Source organism: Mus caroli, chromosome 1 (genome assembly GCF_900094665.2).
Source record: "Mus caroli chromosome 1, CAROLI_EIJ_v1.1, whole genome shotgun sequence".
NCBI classification, from domain to species: domain Eukaryota; kingdom Metazoa; phylum Chordata; class Mammalia; order Rodentia; family Muridae; genus Mus; species Mus caroli.
The window spans coordinates 80,735,225-80,759,987 of NC_034570.1; the positions used below are offsets into that span (position 1 = coordinate 80,735,225).

At 50.1% G+C, this 24,763-nt stretch overlaps 2 protein-coding genes across 6 annotated transcripts in view; one reads left to right on the top strand and one right to left on the bottom strand.

Moving 5' to 3' along the window:
• Mroh2a (maestro heat like repeat family member 2A) overlaps positions 1-14,070 on the top strand; it is a 33,276-nt gene extending 19,206 nt beyond the window's left edge. For 3 of the 5 annotated variants that reach the window (XM_021169096.2, XM_021169090.2, XM_021169111.2), the window contains exons 25-42: positions 529-637; positions 1,199-1,294; positions 1,984-2,088; positions 3,123-3,246; positions 3,685-3,803; positions 4,885-5,037; positions 5,948-6,102; positions 8,432-8,591; positions 8,649-8,857; positions 9,117-9,254; positions 9,622-9,736; positions 9,959-10,108; positions 10,210-10,392; positions 11,274-11,429; positions 12,151-12,282; positions 12,704-12,806; positions 13,118-13,183; positions 13,490-14,070. In XM_021169096.2, coding sequence (XP_021024755.1) covers positions 529-637; positions 1,199-1,294; positions 1,984-2,088; positions 3,123-3,246; positions 3,685-3,803; positions 4,885-5,037; positions 5,948-6,102; positions 8,432-8,591; positions 8,649-8,857; positions 9,117-9,254; positions 9,622-9,736; positions 9,959-10,108; positions 10,210-10,392; positions 11,274-11,429; positions 12,151-12,282; positions 12,704-12,806; positions 13,118-13,183; positions 13,490-13,611 — 2,395 coding nt within the window. In that variant the 3' untranslated portion in view covers positions 13,612-14,070. The remainder of the gene's footprint in view (positions 1-528; positions 638-1,198; positions 1,295-1,983; positions 2,089-3,122; positions 3,247-3,684; positions 3,804-4,884; positions 5,038-5,947; positions 6,103-8,431; positions 8,592-8,648; positions 8,858-9,116; positions 9,255-9,621; positions 9,737-9,958; positions 10,109-10,209; positions 10,393-11,273; positions 11,430-12,150; positions 12,283-12,703; positions 12,807-13,117; positions 13,184-13,489) is intronic. The other 2 variants (XM_021169104.2, XM_021169116.2) reach the window with 2 other exon arrangements.
• A 2,647-nt stretch (positions 14,071-16,717) lies between these two features.
• Positions 16,718-24,763, bottom strand: part of Hjurp (Holliday junction recognition protein) — a 12,709-nt gene continuing 4,663 nt past the window's right edge. Inside the window, exons 4-8 of the mRNA XM_021171170.1 lie at positions 24,205-24,241; positions 22,152-22,249; positions 21,296-21,388; positions 19,908-19,986; positions 16,718-18,599 (exon numbers count right to left, since the gene is read on the bottom strand). Of these exons, the coding sequence (XP_021026829.1) occupies positions 17,101-18,599; positions 19,908-19,986; positions 21,296-21,388; positions 22,152-22,249; positions 24,205-24,241 (1,806 nt within the window). The 3' untranslated portion in view covers positions 16,718-17,100. The remainder of the gene's footprint in view (positions 18,600-19,907; positions 19,987-21,295; positions 21,389-22,151; positions 22,250-24,204; positions 24,242-24,763) is intronic.

Below are 24,763 nucleotides of genomic sequence, written 5' to 3' on the forward strand. Positions count from 1 at the left end.
AACAGGCAGACAGGCAGGCAGGCAGGCAGGCAGGCAGGCAGGCAGGCAGGCAGGCAGAGCTTCTGAGGGCAGGATGTCTCCGTTCAGCTCTGGAGCACAATAGACGCTCCCAGGAGTTGATGACAGAACTGATCTTGCCCCAGACTCATGAAAAAGAATCCCTAGAGCCTGGGCATGGTCCCTGGGGGCAGGGTGGGGTCATTAAAAAGATGTCCAGGTGATTTTAAGTAGCAGCTAGGATTTTTCCTCCAGGCTTTGCATAAGATATAAGAGTCTGCTCAGAGCAGGCAACGGAAAATGAAAAACTGACTCTTGTACCCTCAAATCCGGCTTCCACCACAAACATAGTATTGTAGGATAGTGGTCAGGCGGAACAAGGCTCCTAATCAGGGGCACATGCCTGAGTCCCCAGCCAAGGCACTGTGCCCTCCCCTCATTCTGGAACACACCTCCCTGGGCCAGAATAGGCCATGTGCAGAATGAGCTTGGCTCCCAGTGACTACTACTGCTGCTAATGTGTTTCCTCAGCACGCTGAAGCCTTTCTACTCTCCAGAGGAAAGCACAGAGTTGATGGATATCAGCATACACACCGTTATCTCCCTCCAACCCCCAGGGGAAGACAATGAGTCTGTTAAGGTAGGATTCCTTCCCCAGGGAAGCCTCCTTATTCTCTGGGTCAGAACCTGGAAGTTGACGTTGGCATAGGCAGGCTCCACTTTCCCAAGCTACCTACAAGGCAGCAGTTTGGAGCAGCTCTATTAGTAAACATGAGCTAATGCTAGCCGCTGTAACAGGTAAACCTTGGAACCTCAGAGACTACACTAGATTCAAGTTTATTTCTCATTCGCAGCGAGCCCAGTGGTCAGTGGGGGGTCTGTATGCATGAAAATGCATCCTGTGAGTTGTCAGGGACCCAGTCTGATAGAGGGCCCAGCTTCAGCAAATGATTTCAAAGGTCCCAGGGTATGAGGGATGAGAACATGTGCAGAAGATTCAAGAACCATTTTGTCTTCCTTCTGCGAGCAACAATACATTCCCAATAGCCCACTTTAGTGTCTCTCATCTCCTGATCCAGAGACACCTGCAGAGTATTGGTAAGAGGCTATGTGTGCCTTTCATGGCTGCACAATATTCTCTCTCTCTCTCTCTCTCTCTCTCTCTCTCTCTCTCTCTCTCTCTCTCTCTCTTTCCTCTCAGACCCTGTATGCAAATGCCATGAGTTCCCTAAAGCAGCTGATGGAGGGCCTCCTGCAGAGACAGCTGGACCCCAAGGGGCTGCAGGACACTGTGCATGTGAGTTACCTGGCAGAGGGGTCCAGAGCCAAAGGTGGCCACACCCTTCCTGGATCGTGACCTGAGAGCTGCACTTCGAGGCATGGCTTAGCGTGGCTTGTGCTTTCAGAGATGTTGTTACTCTATGGCTGCCTAGTTTCACTGTGTTGGGCTTGTGGTAAGACAAGATGTCATGGCAGAAGGGCAAGGTAGATGAAGACTGTTCACCTCATGGCTGAAAGGTGACAGAGAGGGAGAACAGGACCCAATATCCCCTGTAAGGGCATGTCACCGTGACTTCATTCCCCTTTACTAAGCCCATTGCCTAAAGATTCCATCACCTCTCAGCTGCATCACAGGCTGGCACTGCTTTAACATATAGCCGTGTGTGTACATGTGTGTGTGTGTGTTCATTGCACTGAACACACCTTTGACATTAGAATGTCCTGTCAAGCAACACCTGAGCTAAGGTTTGGGATACAAGCTCATCTTTCAAGTACTATTCTCATGAGGATATTGGAGACATCCCAGTGACCCCAACCCTGATTCCCTTCTTGGCAGGGTTAGGGAAGAAGGTGTTTAGAATCATGCCAGAAGTATTGACAGCTGGATTCTGAGTGGGAGGGACTACGAGGTGAAATCTGGCTGGGGTGGAGCTGGCTGTGGCCAGGATGCTAACCCTGCTTCTGTGTTCTGGGCTCCACACACAGCTCCTGGAGAAATGGATCTTGTCAGAGAAAGAATGGGAACGGGAGAAAGCCATGGCCCTCCATCTCCATCTCATGCAGATCTACGTTCAAAGTATTGGTGTCTGTGTGAGTCCAGGGACCCACGGCCTGCCACTCTATGCTGTATCTGTAGAAAACCTCCTCATCCTCTTCAGAGGATGGAGCACCTCTCAGATCAAGACCCACTCCAGGAGTCCCTTGGGAAGGGGCAGCAGCGATGTGCAAGCCTGGGCTTTGGGGTGGGTGAGGGAGCAGAGGATGGGGTCGTAGCTTGGCATGGATCCAGGCTGCATGGTGTCTGAGGCTCATGCAGTAGTTACCCAATGCAGACTACCACACAGGAAAGATACCATTTCCCTAGAATACTGAAATAAGTCACAACAGTCATGAAGCAAGCTTAACAAGTATCACCTGCACCAGGAAGTTAAAAAACAAAGTGGTATTGTATTGATCAATCAGCACCCATGACATGAGGTCTCTTCTACCTGTGTGGGCTCTGAGCTCTGGCTGTCTTAGTCTTAGAAATGGCTGTGGACAGAATAGTGGATAGTGGTTTGCTAGGACTAGTGAGTAAGGGTAGCTTCAGGTCTAGGGGTAGTGTGTGGTAAGCCACAAAAACATCTGAATGGAGGTGGGGAGGAAGGCTTGGCATGATAAAGAGTCTAGCTGGATGCTAAAGAATGCTTACGGTCAGATAGCGCACATGATCGGTCACCTAGAGTCCACCATCCACGTTTGATAACACTCTCTGAAAGAGGAGGGGGTCAACTCAACTGTACAGACAAGGAACCTGAGGGACTTCTGAAGTGCCTGCCCAGGTGACTAATCTGCTAAGTATGTTTCATGTTGGAACCTGAAGTTCAGTTGTAGGGATACGGCAAATGCCTGGAAGTCCAGAGTAGTGCAGAACAGAGCTAACTGGGGGTGAATCCTGAACTAGGATTTCTCTAATACTGGTTGACTGATCTCTAAGAACCAAGCTCTGTGGCTGAGGAGATGTGAGCATGAATAGAAGGCACAGAGTGGCCAGGGCTTGCACACTGTAGTTGCCCTGTCCCTGGGCAGCCCTAGCTGTGTATCTAAGTGTGGAGAGCTGAGCCCTAACATCTCTTGTCTCTCAGATCCCGCTGAAGCTGGGGCAGTTTGGAATACTGGTTGGACTCATTGCTCCATGTACCTGTGATGCCCACAGAAGAACCCGCTTGGCCTCGATTAACGTCCTGTCCAGTCTGCTAGATCTTCATGGTACAGAAGAGGCAGGGCATGAGGGACATGTTGGGGTGACAGCTAGTCCTAGGGTACTGGTGCAGGCCCCAGGCGAAGTATGGCCCATGTGCAGGCAGGCAAGAAGACAAGCACGTGGCTAACTTATAACAGAGGGGAGAGAGCTCCCCAAGAAGGTCACAGAAACTTCCAGAAAAGGGGGCTCACAGGATGAGACAGACCCACTGAAGGCACAGTCCTGGACTTATCCAGTTTGCAGATACCAAGGGAGCCACAGAACTCGATAGAACAAAGACGGAGGAACAGTAGATTCATGAACAGTGTGTGGAAGTGGTGTATGCAAAGGCTGTTGTGTTGAAGGAACAGTGAATGGAGGCTAGAAGGGAAGGGGTGTGCATATGCTGGAGGGCAGCCCAGGCACTCCCTCCTGCTGATCATCTCTGACTGTGTTCCCAACAGTGAGCCAGACGTGCTCTTTATGGGGAACTTCCAAGGAGCAGGAGCTGCAGAAATGTAAGGAGGACCTCCAGGACACCGATATGAACAAGATTTCCAGTGCTTCCTCCAGAGTCGCCAAGGTGACACTGGGCTGTGCTAGAGGGGACCCACTCTCCTATGCCGGCTGTATAGCCAATAATTATCACCCAGGAGATCAATTCTCAGCAGCCTTTGGTATACCTGATGCATCTGTATTGGAATGGCTTGTAGTAGCCGGGACATAAAGAGTTGATACCTAACATTCCCTAGCTGACTCCTTCAAGACCCTAGTGAGTGTGGAAAGGGCTGTGGGAAAGGTCCAATCAGACCCTGCACAGTGGCTGTCTTAGTCACTGCTCTATTGCTGTGAAGAGACACCATAACTAAGACAACTCTTATAAAAGAAAACATTTAATTAGGAACTTGTTTTAGAGGCTTAGTTCATTATCACTATGGCAGGAAGCATGGCAGCAGGCAGGGTGGTGCTGGAGAGGGAACTGAGAGCTAAATCCTGATCCACAGGCAGAGAAAGAGACTGGACCTGGCTTGGGTTTCTGGAACTTTAAAGTTCAGTGGCATACTTCCTTCAGCAAGGGCACACCTCCTAAACCATCTGATTCTATTAAAGAGTTCCACTCCCTGGTGACTAAGAATTCAAATATAGGAGCCTATAGAGGCCGATCTTATTCAAACCACTACACTGGCATTAGTTCCTGAGCTGCTAGTGGCATCCTGATAAATACAAGTACCCAGAACCATGAAATGGGCTTTGACCTTTAAAGAAGTGGGACTTAAAGTCATCTCTGCCTAGGGGGCAGAGGTAGTCTTCCTGGTGCCCACGGGAGTTTGTATAGCTGCAGGTTGAGGTCACAGAGTGTCTACAAGACAGTGCTGTGAAGGGAATGTCTTGTATAAGATTCAGGCAGAGTAGGGGGCAGTGATAAGGAGTGGGAGTGGCTCGGTACACAATGAAAACCTTGGGAAAGTGGGGGCACTTTTCCATTGTTCAGGGCACAGCCTATGGAATGTTGCTGCCCATGGTGGGCTGGGTCTTCCCTTCCTAGATTAACAACCTGACCTAGGTAATTCCTTGTTAAGATTCTCTTTCCAGGTGGTTCTAAGTTGGAAACTTGGGACAGAAGAGTGGAGAAAGCCTGGAATTCTGTCTTGCTCTGATCCTAGGTGGTTTGCCCAGAGTTTAACTGCGATGAAGTTGTCTCTCTCATCCAGAAGCTCTGTGAGAACATTGGGGCCATGGACCTGCAGCATGACAGGGCTGCTGTCACCTGGATAGGCATCTTCCTCCAGATGCGGGTTAAGGAGCTGGAGGACAAGGTAACCAAGCTCAGCAGGGGATGCTCGGATTGGTACTGGGACTGACCTGTGTAGCACACACGGAGACTGACCACTTCCACCCAAACCAGGAGTGCTAAAGGGGATAAAACAGAGTTCTAGAATGAGAAAGCTGTTGAGATGTAACTAGTCAGTGAGTAGATGAGGGACCACTGGTGCCAGGCTCTTTTCAGTGAAGCACAGTGAAGACACACTGAACATGTAGGAGGAAAAGACCCATAGGGCTTCCAGAGAGGGCTTTTGGGAGTGGGGTGTCAAACCTACACACCATGTTTCCCAAGGGAGGAGTATTCTTCAGGGGCCCAGAAATACCTTTATTTCTGTCTCTGTCATAAAGTACACTGACCAAACACAATTTAGCAAAGTCAATGGTCAAATAGGTTATAGCTCATCACTGAGGGACACTAAGCAGCTAGTGAAATTATATCCACAGTTAAGAGCAGCGTGGTGGCGCACGCCTTTCATCCCAGCACTCGGGAGGCAAAGGCAGGTGGGTTTCTGAGTTCGAGGCCAGCCTGGTCTACAAAGTTGAGTTCCAGGACAGCCAGGGCTATACAGAGAAACCCTGTCTCGAAAAAACAAACAAACAAAATCAAGAGCAGAAAGTGGCTCATGCATCCTTGCTTGCTTTCTGCTTCCTTTGCTCTTCCATAGTTCAGAGCACAGAGCCTAGGAAATGCTGCTGCCCATAGTGGACTGTGTCTTCTCTACATCAATCAACAATTAAAGCAATGCTCCATCCCCAGACCTGCCCACATGCCAACTTTACCTAGATAACTCATTATTAAGACTCTCCAGTTGATTCTAGGTTGAGTTGACAATTTAAAATAACCAACACCAATCCCAAATGTCCCACACTGCCCCCCAGGAAAATGTCTTGTCCCCTCCTCAGGTGGCCGAGATACTGGGTGCCATCTTGGTTCACCTGCCAGTGGTGGACCACCCAGAGGTGAGGCGACATCTCATTGAAGGCATCCTCCTGCTGGCACACTACCACCAGGAGACCGTCCTCACGTCACTTCTGAGACAGCCACTGCCCATGGAAAGGTGAGAGCCATGGGAGGTGGACAAGGCTAGGAAGAGCCTAAGCACCAGAGACCAGGCAAGACTCTGTGCCTGTGTCCCATGTAGGATCCCTCTGCTCCTGTCAAACACTGACCCAGATCCCAGGCTAATCATTTCATCAGGCTGAGCTTGAATCTGTATCTCATAGCTCATTCCATGCCCTAGTGTCCCTTCTAGGACAACATCCAAAAAAGTCAGGGGCATTCTCTCATGGTGGCCCTTCCCTGCAGGGAACGGAGGCATGGATAAAAACAGGCCTGGCTCCTCAGGCCTGTGCCTCTGAGCCTCTGAGATATTTCAGCCTGTCTCTGTGCCCTTTAGAGTATGTCCCAAAGGGGCAAGTGGCGTGTCTACATTTCCCCTCTTTCTAGCTTACTTTTTCATTGTTTATTTCCGTGGGTATGTCTGTACCCGTAGAGGCCAGAAGAGAGTGTCAGATTCTCTGGAGCAGGGGTTACATGTAGGTAACTGTGACCTGCCTGATGTGGCTGCTGCCTACTGAACTCGGGTCTTCTGCAAAAGCAGTACACGCTCGTGAGTGCTGAGCTCTCTCTCTCTCCAGCACCAACTCCCTTCTTTCCCACCGTACCTTTAAAAATACTGCCAGTACCAGGGTATAAACAGGGTCATGGCAAAAACAGGAAGTAAGCTTGGGAAGATACCAAAATTCACTTGGGCAAGGCCCAGAAAGAGGCCAGAGGAGTTGAGCCTGTGTTGATCAGTGAGGTGAGGTGAGGTGAGGCCGACTTGAGTAGAGAATGGAGCATTTCCTGAGAGGCCTCAGATCCACAGCCAAAGGGGCTGACGTGTGTGAAGCCCAGGCGTGGTACCACTGAGGTGTGGCCTTTCCTAAGCGAGGACTGCAGGGTGCAAGGGGAAGGGCTGTTCATACTTGGCGACCTCCTGAAGGCGGCGGTTGGAGGATCAGAACTGGGTGGGCAGGGCCATATACAATGCATACCATAACTATATCACCAGATATGCAGGGCTCAATGGCTTTCTTGGTGGCAATGCCACATGCTAGCTGTTACTTCCTCCCAGTCTTGGCTTGCTGCTGAGACACAGCGATGCAGAAACTTTTGAAGAATGCAGCATTTAGCACAGCTTCCACAGATCAGAAGCCTGGAAGCGTTTAGCTGTTCCTGTCATCAGGGTCACACCAGACTGCCACTGAGGTGACACCCGGCTGGATTCAGAGTCCAAAGTCTTGCCAGGGGCACGTAGTATTGGTAGAATCCAGACTGGAGCTATAAGCCTTTGTTCCAGACACTTTTGTACTTGGTGTTAAGGATCAGTGTGGACCCACCTCCGCATCAGCTTCCTACCCACATCATCTCGTTATATCTCTCCCCACAATAGATTTTCTGACCTGAACTTCTGCACTGGCTCCTTGGTTTCGAATACACAGTTTCCTTGTTTCCCCGTCTATTTATAGAATTGCTTGCTTTAGCTCTTTAGACTTTCCCAGATTCCCAGGTCTCTGTACCGTCTGTACCCAGCACACTAAGTTTCAGTCTACTGACCTTTTCTTTCCCAGTAGGGCCCTGGGTTTCACTTCATGGCCGGCCAGTGAGGCTATTTGCTTTCTAATTTCAGGTTATTTTTTGTTGGGTTTTGTCGTTGTTGTTGGTTTTGATCTGAGACTTGTAGTCCAGGCTGGCCTCAGACTCCTAGTGCAGCTGAAGCTAGCCTTGAACTCCTGATCCCCCCCGCCTTGATCTCCCGAATGAGGGATTTTAGACTTGCACCATGATGCCTATCTCAAGAAGTCCATTTTCAGAGGTGATATGTCAGGCCCCTTGTCCTCTGGAGCCTTAGTCTCCTTTTCTGTGGTATATGGTGAAAGAAAAGAAATACCTTCCCAGAATATCAGCTCTGAGCAGTTAGCTGGTACCCCCATGTGTGTCTTTGTTCCTCCATTCGCTATACCTCTGTCTCCTCTGACAGTTGTCCCCAAGTCCCCAGGGGAGACATTTTGAGAGGAGTAGCTGACCAAAAACAAACAAACAAACAAACAAATAATAAATAAACTCCAAGATGCTCAATGCTTCTTTAGACTCTTGTTAATATCATTGGCTGTCCCTAGGAAGTCATGAAATGGGAGGCCTGATGAAGTCAGGAGGCTGTGGCTTTCTTGTTGGCACCCTAAAGAAAGTGAGGGACCTGCCCTGATTCTATAACCATAACTGACTCTGGTGACCTTCTAGAATCCAACTCTTTGCTTAGGGGTTCCCAGGGGGTATCACGAGGGGTGCTATCCCACCAGAGCAGGCTGCCAGAAAACCTACAATTCTTATCTTTCCTTGGCTAGCCATCTGACAGAGGTATGGCTGGCCGTGGCTGAGAATGTCCCCTTCGCACGGACCATGCTCCATGGCTTGCTGGGCCGGCTGCAGTCGAGGTTCACTGCCAAGATAAATGCCACCTCCAAGGCTGACATCTGGCGCCTGGCCGCTGTAGACCCTCTGATGGTGAGTGGCAGAGGCAGGTGCTAGGCCTCCCGGGGGAGTCAGGGTAGAATCCACCAGCCCTTCTCCCTGCAGACGCTGTGTACCATCCAGCTCCTCATGGAAAAGATGGACCAGGATGACAAATTTCCAGACCTGTTTCCTGACCTGCTGTATACCTTCCTGCTGCAGCTTGGCAGCAGCCATGGGCCAGAAGCTGCCTCCCCTGTCCTGAAAACCTGGAGACTGGTCCACACAGGGCCACTGCCCCAGGAAATGACCCTGCAGAGGTGCTCAAGGGCAAGTGGGCAGGAGGGAGGGACTCCGTGCAAGGTAGCCAACTTGGGCTAGAGCTGACCTCTAGCTTTTCCTTAGAAGCCATCAGACTCCGCAGGTCCTCCCGGGAGTGGGCAGAAGTGATCTTACTTACAACCTTTCTCCATGCGTGTTTGGCATGGTATAGGTTTCAGAGTGTGGAGACCCCTGTCTCCTGTGACCATTCCCCTTGAGTCTTCCTCAGCAGCCTCACCTGTGTTTGCCTCTCTCCAGGATCACTATCAAATCCATGCAGCTTTTGGTCAAGAGGATCAACAGAGAGCCCCTGGAGCAGGCCCTGGAAGAGCAGTCTGTGTGGTCCCTGCTGGAGAATGGAGGCACCTTCCTTGAGGGAGTGAGCCTGATGGCCAGGTGGGGCCAGGTCTGACAGGACTTCAAGGGCTCTGCAGAGGATTATCCCTGTGCATGGCAGAGCCAGATATCTCATCTCTGGGGACACTGATGGATGTCCTGGACTCTGGAGTGTCAGTGGGGCCAGAGAATGAGAGGCCAGAGAGAGGGACACAGTAGGTCCCTGAGCATCCCGGTCTCGTCACCACAGCCCTGAGCATTTAACTGACACCCTTCCCCCTATCATCAACTACCTGGGGAATAGGGAAAGGTGCAGAGATGCTAAGAAGTCTGACTTGGCCCCCCTTCAAGCTGACTTTGGGCTCTAGAGTAGAGGACAAAAAGCAGTCCCGATCGCCCTCCCTGTGCTACCTTCCTTTCCCCTCAGGCTGTGCATGCAGAACATGGAGAACTACATGCAGAGGCTGGCAGAGCTGGTGCTCACGGGCATGGGCTCCGAGATCCTGAGCTGCTGCATCAGCAGCACGGCCATCTGTGTAGAAGTGAGGCATCCAGCCCAGGGGGGTGATGGAGGGGTGCCAGTGGGCAGTGGGTAATTGTCCATGGGCTTCCTAGGGTGCCACATCTCCACAGCAGGCATCTATTCTTTGAGGGCCTGAGTTTAGGGGACAGATCTTGCTTTGTGTAGATACTCCCTCCTTTGCCACACCTTCATTTTTCACGTGAGGGTTGACATCCTGGGTAACTGCAACACTCTTTTCTAGTTCATGAGCGACCCAGTTCTGCACCAGGAGAAGCTGCTGAGGCCTGTGGTGCTGATGCTGGAGAAGGGTGCAGGGCAGGACAAAGATGAGACCCTGCAGGTGCTCTCTCTGCGTGCCTTGGGCAACATGGCTCTCGGTGCTCCCCGGAAGGTACCAAACCGGCCTTGGTCTAAGGTCTCTGAACTGAGGGCTGTGTGGGCACATGCCTCAGGGAAGCTTGGGGCACTGCTGAGTGACCTGGATTCCTCTAGGTGAAGCAGTATCGAAAACTCCTGTTGGAGAAGTGCCTAGGCTCCCTGCAGGGGCAGGTGAGCAGCAGTGCCATGGCGGAAGGCATGGAGGCCCTCACCAAGGTCCTGGCTGAGCTCCGAGAGGGCGATATAGGATCTTCTTTTGAAGCCATCTCTAAGCAGTGCAGGGCTTTCTTCGACAACGTGAGTCCAGACAAGAGCCTCCCCACCCCCCATAACTGTGAGTCCTCCACCCCACCCCACCCCGCCCACCCCATACCTGTGTGCTCTGTTGCTTTAAGAAAATACCTGAGATCAGATGACTTATGAAGCATAGCGATCTAAGTAGCTTACGGTTCTGGGGTCTGTTTTATCTGAGAGGACCTTCTGCTGTGTTGTATAAGCTAGCCTTGGATCCTTATTTGAAAGTCACAAAGGTCACTGTGAGAATGACCTCAGCACCACATCTAATGCTAATGAACTCCAAGAGTCCCACCCCCAAAATGCCATGTATATACGATTTGGCGAACTAAATTCCCAACACATAAAATCTAGGTTGGGGCACATTGAAGCCATAGCACTCCATTTGCTCAAAGCCCGAAGAAATGATGTGTCCCAGGGCAGAACGAGCTGGTCCTATATGGAGTGGTAATAATGTTCCTTGACTGATCTTGGGACCTTGCAACAACCACACCTTATGCTAAGAGCTGGAGAATCAGCACCTCACAATCTGCGTACTCAAGTGAATTCCATCCTGTGACAGGGGAGGCGTTCCAGTGATTCATTGGGGCTCACCGCATTCTTTTGGCAGCACCTCTGGAGACTGGTGCCGGGCAGGCAATGGAGTGTGTTCAAATTCCACATAAACCCTTATGCCTGCCTTTGGGGTCGACCCCCTCCCCCCGAGCTAGAGTCATGATGCCCAGTCTCTTGAGTGTTACACGAGTCTCTAGGAAGGAGGGGCTGCCCTGATGGAAGGATCCAGAAAGCTCGGTGGAAACCTAGGAATTGGGATTGTCCATGGGGAATGGCTGGGGTTTTGCTGGGCTTCCTGATGGCAGCCCACTTGTGCCTCTTGATGTCAGGAAAGCAAGCTGCTACGGTTGAAGGCCTTCGTTCTCTTTGGGAAGCTTGCAAAGGTGGTTGGGATTTCCAAGAAGCATTTCTTCAAAGGGGAGGTGAAGAGAGGCTGGATCTCCCTCCTGCTGCACTGCCAGGACCCCTGCCCCAGCGTAGCCCAGGTAACACGCCACCCGCCCCCCCCCTCCCATGTCCTATGATCTGGGACCACAGTGCCAAAAGGAAAAGGGGAACCTTGCATCTGCTGGCTCAGTGAGCTACTAGCTCTTCTACTCTCCACCCTCCCCATTCCTTCTGCAGACTGGGACAGGGACCATCCCAGGGACTCCTAAAGAGGGCTTATAAAAGGCTTCTCTGTGAAGACACATGCTATGGCTCCCCTTTGCTCTAGTTGCTGTCTACAGCTAGTGTCTGCTTATCTCCTTTTCCTTCTAGTACTTTACAGGCCACTTTGAGGTACTTGGACTAGGTTCCATTTAAAATTGGCCTTAAGCCCCTTCTCACGGCTTCCTGTGGCTAGCTGCTAGGGCTGTTGAGAGGGCTCGCCTTGGTCTGTCACATCTCTGTAAGGTCCCAGATCCCAAGAGTGGGAGGAATAGGGTGGACGAAGGTAGAGTAGGAAGCCTGTCCATCCCAACTGATGCTGTTTTATGGCATCTCCAGTTGCCATAAAAGCAAAGGTGTTGGCTGTAGGGACATGTGAGGGGCACCTGCTCCCCCAGGGGCTCACTACGGATGCATGAGCGAGCTCCCAGGCACCGTCAGCCTGACTCTTCTTTGCTGTGGAGCCCTTTCTGGGGCTGCTCTCTCTCCCCTCAGGGGAGATTCCACCCAGTGCTCTGCTTGTTGACATCTCTCCTGCTGTCTTTTGCGTCCCTGCAGGCATGTGTGGCCACCATGTTTCAGTGTTTGCATTTCTGGGGCTGGAAGTCCCTGGAGAGTTCTTTTGGTCACAGTAACAACAGCATCAATGAACAGATGACAGTTTTTCAGACAAATATGTGCTCCGTCCTGGTGAGCTGGCCAAGTGGGGGGGGGCAAGGTTGGTTTATGACCCTATTTCTACCTTTTACCATGAAAATATCTAACAGGACAATGCAGGGGCACCTATGTTAACTTCTCTAACTCCACTATCAGAGAGTAAAGAGACAAAAGTTAATTTTGACTAAAGAATTTATTTAGCCCCAACTAACCAGATTATGGCCATTTCAAGATATGATCGAGGGGAAAAATTGTTATGTGGTATTTTTGCATTGTTGGTTCGTTGGTTGGTTGGTTACAATCTTCAAAGTCCAGGAAGGTCCCTGACAGGAAGGAATGCTCTTTGGGAGCAGCCTGTCCCCATCTCATTCCCCACAGCCATATGATTCCTCCACAGCCAGGTGGCACTTGTTTTTTTTTGTTTTTTTTTGTTTTTTGTTTTTTTTTTTTGCAGGCCCAGAAAAAGCCTGCTGTTCTCTGTGGCTTCCTGTTGGAAACAACAGTCTTCATGAAAAACAATCTGTCAAGGATCAGAATTGCCGCCTGCAACTTGGCAGGTGAGACACGTGTCCAGGTTCAGGGGGGATCTTGAAGCCACGTAGTTAATCCTGGGTTTGGATGAGGAGTCAAAGCAGCTGAGGTGGGAGGAGGGCGAGCCCTGATATAGCTTGTAACACCAGGTCTGCCAGTCTCGTTTCATGCTCGCCTGATCTTGCACACTGCCAACTTCAGCCAGATGAGACACTTGACTGATGTCTTCGTAGGTCAATGTGTGCCTGCCTCTCTTGCAGGGAGGCAGCCAGCCCTGTGGGCCTGGCAACCCCTCAGTGGAGTTAAGGCATGACTGACTGTACATCTATCATTTCAGGAATTATCATGAAGCAGCTGTCTGCCCATTATCTGAAGAAGATGGACCTTGTGGGACTTCGAAACTGTTAAGTATCGCGGACTCAGTGGTAGAAATGGATGGCTCACTAGGGGCTTGGTGACCCTTGGCTGTGGGCTAATGGGGGGAGGAGTAGCTGGACCTAGAGAGAACATTTGAATGTAGGGAGAGGTTTCCAGGAAGAGCATTTGGTGGGCACCATTCTCAGATGTTTCTGCTGTCTCTGTCGGTGGTGTCAGGCTGCCTGACAGGTCTGTGGAGGGTGTGGAAAAATGAGTCGGCCTGCCTCAGTCTGCAGTGGGCTGAGTGCATGCGGTCCTGGCTGAAAGACCTGTGCTTTTTGTCCCCTCTCAGCTCTCCAGGACCTGCAGCTAGACTCAGACGCTGGGGTCAGAAGGGCAGCCTTGGAGACCCTCAAAGTCCTGGACAGCTGCAATCAGCACTGGCTCTTGGCGTCACCCAGAGGACTGCCCTAAGTGGCCCTGATGCGAGTGAACTGCTTCATCAGTGTCACACCTGCCACAGCAAGGCAAATCACTTTTCATTTGTAGAAAAACTGTTGTAAAAGAATGAGTATCCAACCCTCCTGAAATATATCTCCACTGCTCTCCCCAGTGCAGGCTCCTGGCTGTGTGGACATCACATCCCAGAGCCAACCACGGGGCAAAGGGCAGCTTCAGCCCTGTAGGCCTCTTCCTCAGCTGAGCCTTTGTGGGGGTGGACAAGCAGTGCTTCCCATGTGTCCTGATGTGTACTCACAGTGGGGTACGGTGCCAGGCAAGGGGAGATCAAACTACTGCCCAGCCTGTCCCCAGGGACCTTGTTCCTAAAGCAAAAAGGCAGATGCATGCCTAGACATCATGAAGACCTTCACCTGGGAGATGGTACTCACACAAAGCCTACCCTCCCCTTTCTCAGAGATCCGAGATTATCAGTGTTTGGGCCACTGGATCAGGAGTCTAGTGGGGCCTGCCCAGAACAGTTTGGTGGGGGAACCAAAAGGGTAATTAGTCCCATGTCTAGAAATCGGGAAGGGGAAGAGAAGAGAGCAAGGACAACTTTCTCATCCTTGGGTTGGTACTGAGGCCAGGGCAGGAAAAAATGCTCAAGACAGCACCTCCACAGGAGAGATGCTCACCCTGTCTGAAGCAATTCGCTTGCTGAGGCACCAATGGAGTAAATAGTGAAGTGCTGGTACCGACGACTCTGGCTGTGCCTGTACACTAGCCCAGGATGTGCCACATAACATATGCACACACATCTGTGCCCAGGGCTCCCCTTCCACCTGGGCAGAACACTTAGAGGCCAAAGGGTGACCAGTAGAACCGAGGGCAGGGGCCTATCTCTGATGGGACTTTTCTTTTAAAAAGGAATAGAATTCAGAAAGTGTAAAAGGTCTAAGCTCTCTAACCACTGTAAAGTGTAACCCTGCATAACACCAGAAAACTAACAAATCACAGAGGGGAGGTTATTTGTGATCTGTGTAACATGAGATGGGGTGGTGTGGACTCAAGAGGAAACCCAATTCTAACAGAGGTGAATAAACAGTGAGAACCCCGGTGAAGTCAGGATAGTCAGGGCAGTATGCCCAACCTCAAATGAAAGCAGATTGGGGTGTGGGGCTGTCAGCGCTCAACAAGCAAGCACGAAGCTTGGGCTTATCCTTAGCGCTTCAAAAACAGAGAAACAAAATCAGCACAGGTGAAGGAAGACACACCATGTTTGTCACTGCCAGCAGAGAGCACCGATGGGTGAGAAGCGTCTCTTATAAAGCTCTACTGGGTAGCCATTTGTAAAGGCCATTCGGCAAGTTATCCTGTATCCATCTAAGAGTGTGGCAGTGTTGTGCACATACACATGTCCACAACCCATGTGGGCCCCTCCAGACATGCACAACAATGGAACAGACTACCCCAGATGTGAGAGCAGTCACACCGGTTTCCTATCACTATCACAAAATACTCGAGGCTGGACACTCCTAATCTATATAATGGTTTAACTTAGTTTTAGAAACCCAAGGCCAACTCTTGTGGTAGACGAGAGATCTGGTGAGGGCCTGGTGTCAGATATGAGAATACGTGGGGGCAGAGCAGGCACCACTTGCAAAGAAACAAACCCACTCACTCACTACCACCACCAGCAAAAAAACCCAAGCAGTCAAACAGTAAACTAGAAAATTGGGTGAAGTCAGGCCTGGGCTTTTGTAATCACTCTGGGAAATCAACCGAAGCCCACAGGTGCACCCATCTACCAGTGCTACTACCTGGGGACACACTTCCACTATAAGAAGTGCCCCCTTGGGGCAAGCTCCTGTCAACTGTGAAGCAAACCTGCAGAGTAGCCAATATTGAGTTAAAAGCAGAGAAGTTATCAGTTAGCGGCTCTTTAGCAGAGCTCAGATATTCGACTTCCACCCTTGCCCAGGCCAGCTCAGCCTCCTCCACTAGGGGATTCCGGACCCCTGTGTTCTCAGGAAGGGTCAGGCCCAAAGAAGGGTCGGTCTCGCTACAGAGGCCATGCCTACCCCAGAGGTTCATGCACTGCCAAAATAGGCATCCTGCAAGTTGCTAGGCTCTCAGATTTATTGCTATACCAACATGAGTTCTTCAAATTCAGATGAAGCCCTGAACCCAGTGCAGTGTTGCCTGGGCTCAACACTGTGTGTGTGTGTGTGTATGTGTGTAGGCCAGGAAGGCTACATGGAGCCCTCACAATAAAAATGGTATTTTTTTTTTTTTTTTTTTGAGACAGGCTCTTACTCTGTAGCACAGGCTAATCCCTTAAAGTAGTGACCCTCTTGTTTTAGCTTCTCTAACGCTAGCATCCTGAGTGAGTCAGCGTATCCAGCCATGAACTTTGTTGTCACAGGATCTCTCTCTACCTCCGGGAGGTGTTTGTCTATAGCCAGAAAGAAACCTCAACAGAACAGGCCAAACCTGCACCCTCATCTCAGCCTTCTCCCCTTACAGCGATTTATTAGCAGTTTGCTGTCACAGCTTGGCTGGTGGCCACAGACAATGGTCAACTGTTACAGCTGACTCACAAGTACTGCAAATGGAGGGGGGGGGGGTGGGAACTCAGGAACCATTGTAAGGGAAGGACAGGAGAAAAGCCTGCTCTTCAGTCTTACACTGAAAAACACAAGAGGCAGTGTACTAACAACTGTCCCTAGATAGTTGGTCACTTTAGTTCTGTTACCACCCACGGGGTAACTGAAATTGTTCAGGAATACTAGCTATTGGCAACTAGACACCACCTCAAGTAGCATCAGAGGCCTCGTGGGTGCTGCATGGCTGCAAGGACATTTGGAAAGAATTCAGAATTGTTTTAAATATTTCTTCTAAAAGCATCAAGACCTTGGGATTTCTTCTTGTGGGTGAAGCTCAGGCAGTTTCAGCTGGCTGTCTCTTTAAAAAATGGAACAGTCTTATTTACTTTCAAGGATCACTGTGTCTGGGGGCTCAACTGTATAGGTGTCACGAGCAAGTGATGTTTCAATAAAACATAAAATGTGGAGCATACTCTAGACGGCATGCCAGAGTCAGAGAAGACAAACAGGTCCACAGGGCAGACCGACATTGGTAACACTAACCATATATCTTTATTCACAAAACCACACCAGGCACTTTCCACGATACCAGCTGCCCTGAAGCATGAAGGGCAGACAGGTCAAGCAGGCAGCCACAGCAATGCAAGGTGACTAGGACAGAGACCCCTTCTAAAAACAGAACTAGAGGCAAAGGGCAAGACAAAATTTTTAAACTTTAAAATCTTCGTATCAAAAACTCACTTTTTCATCCTGACTGCCCAGTGTAAACCCCGAGGTACCTGTGTGATGCCCACTGTGGGGACATAACAAAAGGAGAAACAAAAGTCTCTGCCGAGGTCTTCTCCCTCAAAGCTGCTGCTGACTACACACAAGCATCATGTCCAACACATGAACACCCAATCAGCACTTAGGACACTCAGGGCCAGCCTGATGCTCCTGAGGTATCATGAGACTTGGCCTGGTGAGCACAAGCTACCGGGTATGACAACTTGCGCCTCTTTGTTGGCCGCCAAGGCTCTCTCACAAGTGTACTAGCAGTCTGTGCAGACCTGTGAACCCCAACTGCAGCTGAATCCTGTAGGACTCTTATGTGACAGCCAGGAGAGATTGACAGTTTCTGGGAGCTCTGTTGTGGGGAGTTTGGATTTAGTCTTTTCAAGTGCTCTGCTTGATGGGGAAGAGCTGCAGCGGCTTTCATTGGCGATGCTCTGCCACACGAAGTCACCTTCGCCCGCTGCGGTGACAGACAATACTTGTGATAAAGTCTGTTGAATTCTTTTTTAAGCTCATCATAGTTATCCTTCCTACAGCGTGGAGAGCCTATGCACAGTGCTGAAATAGCTGTACTGGGCCACACTGCCTTACCAGGAGGTTCAGAATTGTGCTCTTGAAGGCCAGAGCTCTGCTGAGAATGACCGGGGCTCCGTGACAGGCTGCCCTCTGGAGAGGGACAGCTCCTTAGAAGACAGCTCTTTGTTTTGACAGACTTTCCATTTCCCCTCAGGTCTTCCAAAGCTTCACCTGGCCTTTCTGTCTTTTCTCTGCTGAAAGGTGAACTGGGCCTGCGGGTTTCTACACCCTGATGGCTGCCTGGGCTCTTAGAGCCACTTCTGTACACATCAACAGCCCGAGACTCTGTGGGGCCAGTCAGGCGAGGCTGTTTCCCAGAAGACAGGCAATATTCCTGATGAAGTTTGTCAAATTTGATTTTAATCTCTCTATACCGCTTCTCTACTTGACTTGGAAACACCCTTGGTCTGGGAACCATTTTGACGGGTGAAATTAGCCACTGTAATGACATCACCCTATTTTCTCGCTCATGGTTTAAGTCCAAGTCCTTCTGGGGCATCATCTGGAGCTCCTTCCAAGCTGGACTGAATTCATGGACTTGGCGTTTGCTTCCTTCAAGAGAAACACTTTTCAGTTCTAAGCCTGTCTTGCGGGGAGCAACGTGCAGTAAGTTCTCGTAGTCTCTTAATATTCTGGCTTCTTTCCCGGGCTCTGAGCAGGGCTCGGGCACCTTCCTGGCACACCTCTGGGAGGGCTTGCTCCGGGGGCAGTGTGTCCTGTTCTTGTGCAGCCCCTGCTTATGTGAGGGCCTCCTCCGGAGCTTCCAGCTCTGGTTGATGTGGGTCTTGGTGGAGATGATGCAGGACGGCTTTGAACGCAGCAGCCTACTCATGGAATGCATCATGCCTTCATACAAATCGCTGATTGTCACATTGCGAAGGTCATCAACCTCAAGGGACTGGCTGCTTCCACTGTTGCTGCTAGTCCCAAGTAAGGAGAGGCCATCACTTCTAGCCACAATGGCCATGTCAGCTGGGCAAGGGTATGAGGGACCCTGGCCTCTGGAGGACAAAGCAGATACTTCAGGTCCACCAGAGCTCTTTGGGGAGATAGCATCCTGGCATCCTAGGAGAGAAATAGACAAAGTCAAAAGAAACCACCACTCAATCCACCCATACTTACCCACCAGGCAGGGAGCTCAAGAGGGCATCACAAACCATGACAGTTTAAATAAATAAATAAAACCCCAGAAGGGCTAAGGAGCAGACTTTATTTCAGCAGTAAAAACTGGACTTCTAATCTTCCACTCCAGCTTTGCAAAAGGAGTCTTCTCTCCTTACACTGTTTCGAGATGGCTGTCCGCTTAAAAGCCAATACAATACACACAGAGATGAAAACCTCAAAAAAATTAATTAAAAAGAAAAATTCTACTATCTCAAACATTTTAATAAGAAAAGCCAACAAAGGGGACAGAAGATATGTCTCAGGGCTTAAGAGCACTTGCTGCTCTTCCAGAGCATCCGAGTTCGGTTCACAGAACCATACCAGGCAACAGACAAATGCCTTTAACTGCAGCTCCAGGGGCATCTGGCCTCTGTAGTCTGTGGAACCTGAATACACATACAGACACAGACACAGACACACACACACACACACACCTCACACTCATACATGGCAAAAAAAACAAACTGTAAATAACCCCAAACTCCTGACCTCTAGAGGGATGGCCAGGAAGGCAGTACCCACGCAGCTATGACTTCTGCATTACATGAGTACTTCATAGATCTCAAAAAGCAAAATCCAACCTACAGAAACAGGAACAACCCCAAATGGAGCACTTGAGACAGGCTACCCCAGTGATGACCACTAAAGCAGCTGCTCAACGCAGTGGGTGCTGCCCAAGCAGGTCTAATACAAAAGTGGCTACATAGGACATCATGGGTCAGTTGGCAAAATTGAATCATGCCAATGAGAGATTTTTGGCACATTCTAAACTTGTCATAATCACTGAGAAGCACCCAGTCCTTGGGAAGTACATGTGAAACATTTAGGGGCATGTACTTGGCTCTATATATGACCCAAATCAACACCGCCTGTGCACATACATGTGTGCCAGGGGGAGTCAGTGAGAAAGCAAGGAAGAATGCTACCTGTGATGCACAAGGCAGACAGATGACTGCTGCTGCTAGATGTTCAAAACGTTCAAACTTTGTGAGGGCAAAGACCTATCCAGCAAGTGGTATCAGGACTCCAGAGAGAAAACTAGCTCATCCAGGAAACCTGCAGGATAGTCTGGGCTACAGTTTCTAGAGCACACACTTGTCGCTGACAGTTTGTCGCCGAGACACACACCCATGTGAAACACCCTCCATAGGTGGTGCCAAGGACCTCAAGTCTCCAAAGAGGAAAAACAAATTACTCCCTCATACTCACCAGAGGCTGGTGTGACAGATGAGGTCACGGAAGGAACCCAAGTCATGACTGTGTCTTTTCCACCTCTCTTCTCTGTGTTCTGAAATCAGAGCCAGTGATCAGAAAGTTTTAGATGTTAAGACCTTGCATTTACGGATCTGGGCTCTCTAAAAACATACTGTCCTTGGATAATGTCAGTTATTTCCACTTCAAAACAAGTGTGTACCATAACGTGACGGTGGCTAGTTAGTCTTCAAGCCACGGAAGGAACCGGTGGCCCAAAGCATCTGAGCACTCTGCCCATAAACACAGAGAGACTTTTGTGACAGCTACTCCTGACCTGGCCATCGGTGGCTCTCATCTACCACTTGGATTACTCAGAATGGCCAAAGGCCATAGAAATCGTGGGCAGAGGCCAGACAAACTTGGGCCTAATTCCAACCTTTTCCTTTGATCACATAACAGCCAAAAGTATACTACTTGCTACTCTAGGTAAAGGAAAATATACTCCGAGGACAATGAAGGGATCTCCAAACACAGGCTTCTGCTGGCCGCCAGCATAGGAAGAATAACGACTTCATGGGAACTTGCAGCCACCACGATGGGACAAGCACTTGTTATCTGACACTTCTCAGACATGCGGCATGAGGATATTAGGATGTGCTTTGTTTTATGAAAGATGCTGACAGAACCTGGGCAACTAGCGGTGACATCTTCAAGGGGACCTCCAACTCCAGCTGTACTAATTAGCATTAGATGTCAACTTGACAAAGCCCAAGAGTCACCTGAAGAGTCTCAGTTGAGTAACAGTCTTTATCAGGTGCTTTGTCGGCATGTCTGTGAAGGGCTGTCTAGATTACTAACTGACCAAGAATGGCCCAGCCTACTGTGGGCGGCACCCATGGCAGGTGGTCCTGGGCTTTAGAAGGAAGAAGCTGAGAAAGCGCTGCAATATAGCAGAGCGAGCCTGTGCTGGGAGAGAGGCTACCCCTACAGCCTTCTTTGTGCCTACCTTTCACTCACCTCACACCAGGAGCAGCAGGCAGGGGATCAAAGAGGAGGTGGGGGCTGCTAATTCCTCAACTGTGCAGCTAAGAACTGTTGCTGCTCTCGGGGTCCATGGCCCCCACTGGATCTGAGCTACCCCAGGACAGTGGACAAGTCACCTCCAGCGTGACTCTCATCTCCGGAGTTCCCCTGATGCTGTCTAGGCCTCTGGGGTGTTCACTGAAGAAGAGCAAAGGTCTGACAGCATATGGAAATCGGGAGATAGTCACCCTTCTCAGGTTCTGACAACGGCACACCGAATCCTGACGACTGCACCCCAATCTGTTGTTAATGTCTAGTCAAGTCAGCACACACACACACACACACACACACACACACACACACACACACACAGAGATTACCTTAAAATACTCTTCATCTTGAAGCAATATATCCACCTGGGTCAAGTACTTCCTTCTTAAATCAGTTTCCAAGGTGTTTCCGGGCACTGCAGGCTGATAAGAAAGAGAAGTCAGAATATTCCGTTGGAATGTAGGTACCCCAGCCTTGTGAATACTGGAGCAATCTGAAATCTCATAAATGTGTGAATACTTAAAGTCACTTCTCCACATTTGCTGTGGTATGGCCTCTCTGAACTTCCACAGACCCAGCATCTGATAGAGCATTTACCCAGGATTCAGAGACCACATAGCCTGGAGATGTCTGTGACAGCTGAGGCTGGAGACTATTTGAATACCTTGGCTGAGGAGACAGGAATGAGTGTTCATGCTCAGGGGCTCTAGGAACTCTGGCTCTCCCACTCTCTCCTGATATTGGGAGGGTTCTAACCTCCAACATCACAGGGCTGGGAAAGTGCTCTAATGAGTGAGCTCTGTGAGAACCAACCAGCCAGGGAGGTGAGAATCAAATGGCACAAGAAGGTAGGTGACTCCAGCCCTGGGGACACTCAGGGAAGGAGACACAGGAGTACACAACCTCTAGGTTAGTGACCTTTTGAGCACACAGATTTTGAAATGCCGATTTGGAAACACTTCCTCATGTCACTATCTGAGGGGAAAGCTGGCTGGGAATCCCACCCACAACATCTAGTGGCCAGTCAAGGAGGGTGGCATACAGCGAATACCCTCCTGCTCAGCCACCAGAGAGGGACACTAGCCTGAGGAGGACCTCAGCATCTGAATGGGTGACTGGAGTTATGGCAGCAGAGCCGTTAGGGGACACCGAGGAAGACATGATCTCTGGCGGCTGTGGCTGTACCTGATGCTGCCCAGGATCACCAGAGGCTTCTCCCATCGCTGAGCTGCAAGATGGCCAGTTCTCCTCTAAGCTTGTATCTGCACCACTGCTCTCTGAATCTAGAAGCAGAGAAAACTTCAATCTCACAGGCACTTCTTGTAGCCTCCCCCAGCCTTGAGTAGGCTGGCTTTGACCTTGCTGCCACTGAGAATGGGGTGGAGCCTTCCCACTTAGATGGCTCTATGGTTCTGTCACCTGCTGCTGCTTTTCTCCAAGACACTGCTACCTGCTGTGAGGCCCTTGAGATATTCCAGAGACATCATCCGGGAAATTGCCTACAGGCTGGCGACAGGCACCAAGAATGGGTTGGCTAGAGATGGGCCTCCCCTCTTTATAAGCACAGACTCTTAGTAAACTTTGGGGCTTTGATCAGAACCTGTCTTGGCCTCGTCCTTTTCTCGCTGTCTAGTCTCTTTCAGCCCCAGCCTGACTTTCAGGAGTACCCGGTTCCTGTGGCTGTGGGCGGCTCACACTTCTGGTTCTCTGGAGATATGGCTACCTACGGTGAAGATCCCTGTTGGCTCAAAAATGTTCCTCTGGAGTCGGGAAGATGGTTTAGGGGTTAAAAGTGCTTGCTGCCTGTGGTGGTTTGAATATGCTTGGCCCAGGGAGTGGCACTATTAGAAGGTGTGGCCTTGATGGAGGAAGTGTGTCACTGTCCGGGTGGGCTTTGAAGCTCCATTCAGTGTGTAAGAGACAATCTACTCCTGGTTTTCTTTGGATAAAGATTTAGAACTCTTAGCTCCTCTAGTGCTATCCCTACCTGGATGCTGCCATGCTTCCTGCCATGATGATAATGGACCAAACCTCTTCTTGTGAGCTAGCCCTAATAAAATGTTGTCCTACGAGCTGCCTAGGTCATGGTGTCTCTTCCTAGCAATGGAAACCTTAACCAAGACCCTACCCTTCATGAGGACCAGGTCACAGCACGCATAATGGGTGGCTCACGACCACTGTAACTCCAGTTCCGGGGAAATCTGAAACCTCCTCATGCACATAACTTAAAAGAATGATCCCTTTGTGCCCATGATTGCCAGGAGCCTAGAAGCCTGGGCAGTGAACTATGGCTAGGCAGGTTTAGGGACTGGGCCCTTAACTCACCGTTCACTGAAACACCCCAGGGTACTCATGGCCCCACCTCCAAAGCGGCCCATAAAGAAACCATTCTGAGTAGCTTTAAACAGCAGGGGAGGCTTTGCATCTAAGTGTTTGTGGAGATAGGATCTGGATTAATACCAGAGAATGAGGAAACCTTGCAAGCAGCCATCACCACCTTCTCTCTGGTTTTACTAGGGGGGAAAAATGTCTTCCCCCCTCCCCTTTTGTGACACAGACTCACTATGTAGCTTTAGCTGGCTCAGAACTTACTATGTAGACCTAGCTGGCCTCAAACTCACAGAGCTCTACCTGCCTTTGTCTTGAAAGTGCTTGGATTAGACAAGTGCTGCAGAGTAAAATCCTAAGGATGGACTCTGCAACCAGGATAAACCCTGGGAGGACTCTCCAGGCAGCGGCAAACCCAAGCCAGCAAGGGGGAGCACCTTTCTAGAATCTGATGGCAAAGGACTGAATGGAAGGAGCTGGGAGACAGGAAGAGCACAGCCTGGGAGCCCTGTAGAAGGGAGAGAAGACAGACACTGGCTACAAAGGTGTGTGTGTGTGTGTGTGTGTGTGTGTGTGTTGGGGAGTGGGGATAGGGTGTTCCTTTCCATAGGAGCTGGTGTCACATCACCATCCTTAAGGGCAAATCCTCCGACTCACTAAACGTTAACACCACTGCGAGAGACATGGCTCCCCATCTTCCAAGGACCTAGGAGGACATACTGGGGCAATTTATGATAATTTATGTTTTTAAAAATACTGCTTAGCAATCTAGATAAAGCATAAACAGTGAGGAACGCTTGTGGGTACACTGCTGTAGTGGAGACAAGTGGGCCCTGTCGCTACCCTCCCTTGCTAACAAAGCAACACTTACTGGCTCCCAGGACTTGTATACAGGGTTATCGATACTCACCGCCTTCTGGAGCTTGCCCATTTAATCTGTCAATCACCTTCACAGAAGAAACACAAGCTTGATTAAGTAACAGCACATTTCTAGCCACTGTATATCAAGATATTCACAACCCTTGCAGGACACACAGAGAACAGGAAGTTTTATCTTCCTGTACATGCTTAATAAAGGGCCTCAAGACTCCCAGAGGTAGTGGAAAACTCCACTGGTCACAGAGAGAATGCAGTAGCATTCAGGAACTCACAGGGCTGACCTGGGATCTATATGTATAGATGCACTGTGTGTTTATGGCCACACAGTGGCTCCTGCAGCTCTTGCTGGGTGGAGGCGGTGTGCACTGCCCCAGGGAAGCCATTTGCGCTTTCTAAAGCCTGTGATCAATTGCTAGGCTCCATTAGGGCATCAACAGGTGCTTCTTAGAGAAAAGACTGCCGCCGGGAATAGTGGCACATGCCTTTAATCTTAGCACTTGGGAGGCAGAGGCAGGCGAATTTCTGAGTTCGAGGCCAGCCTGGTCTACAGAGTGAGTTCCAGGACAGCCAGGACTACACAGAGAAACCCT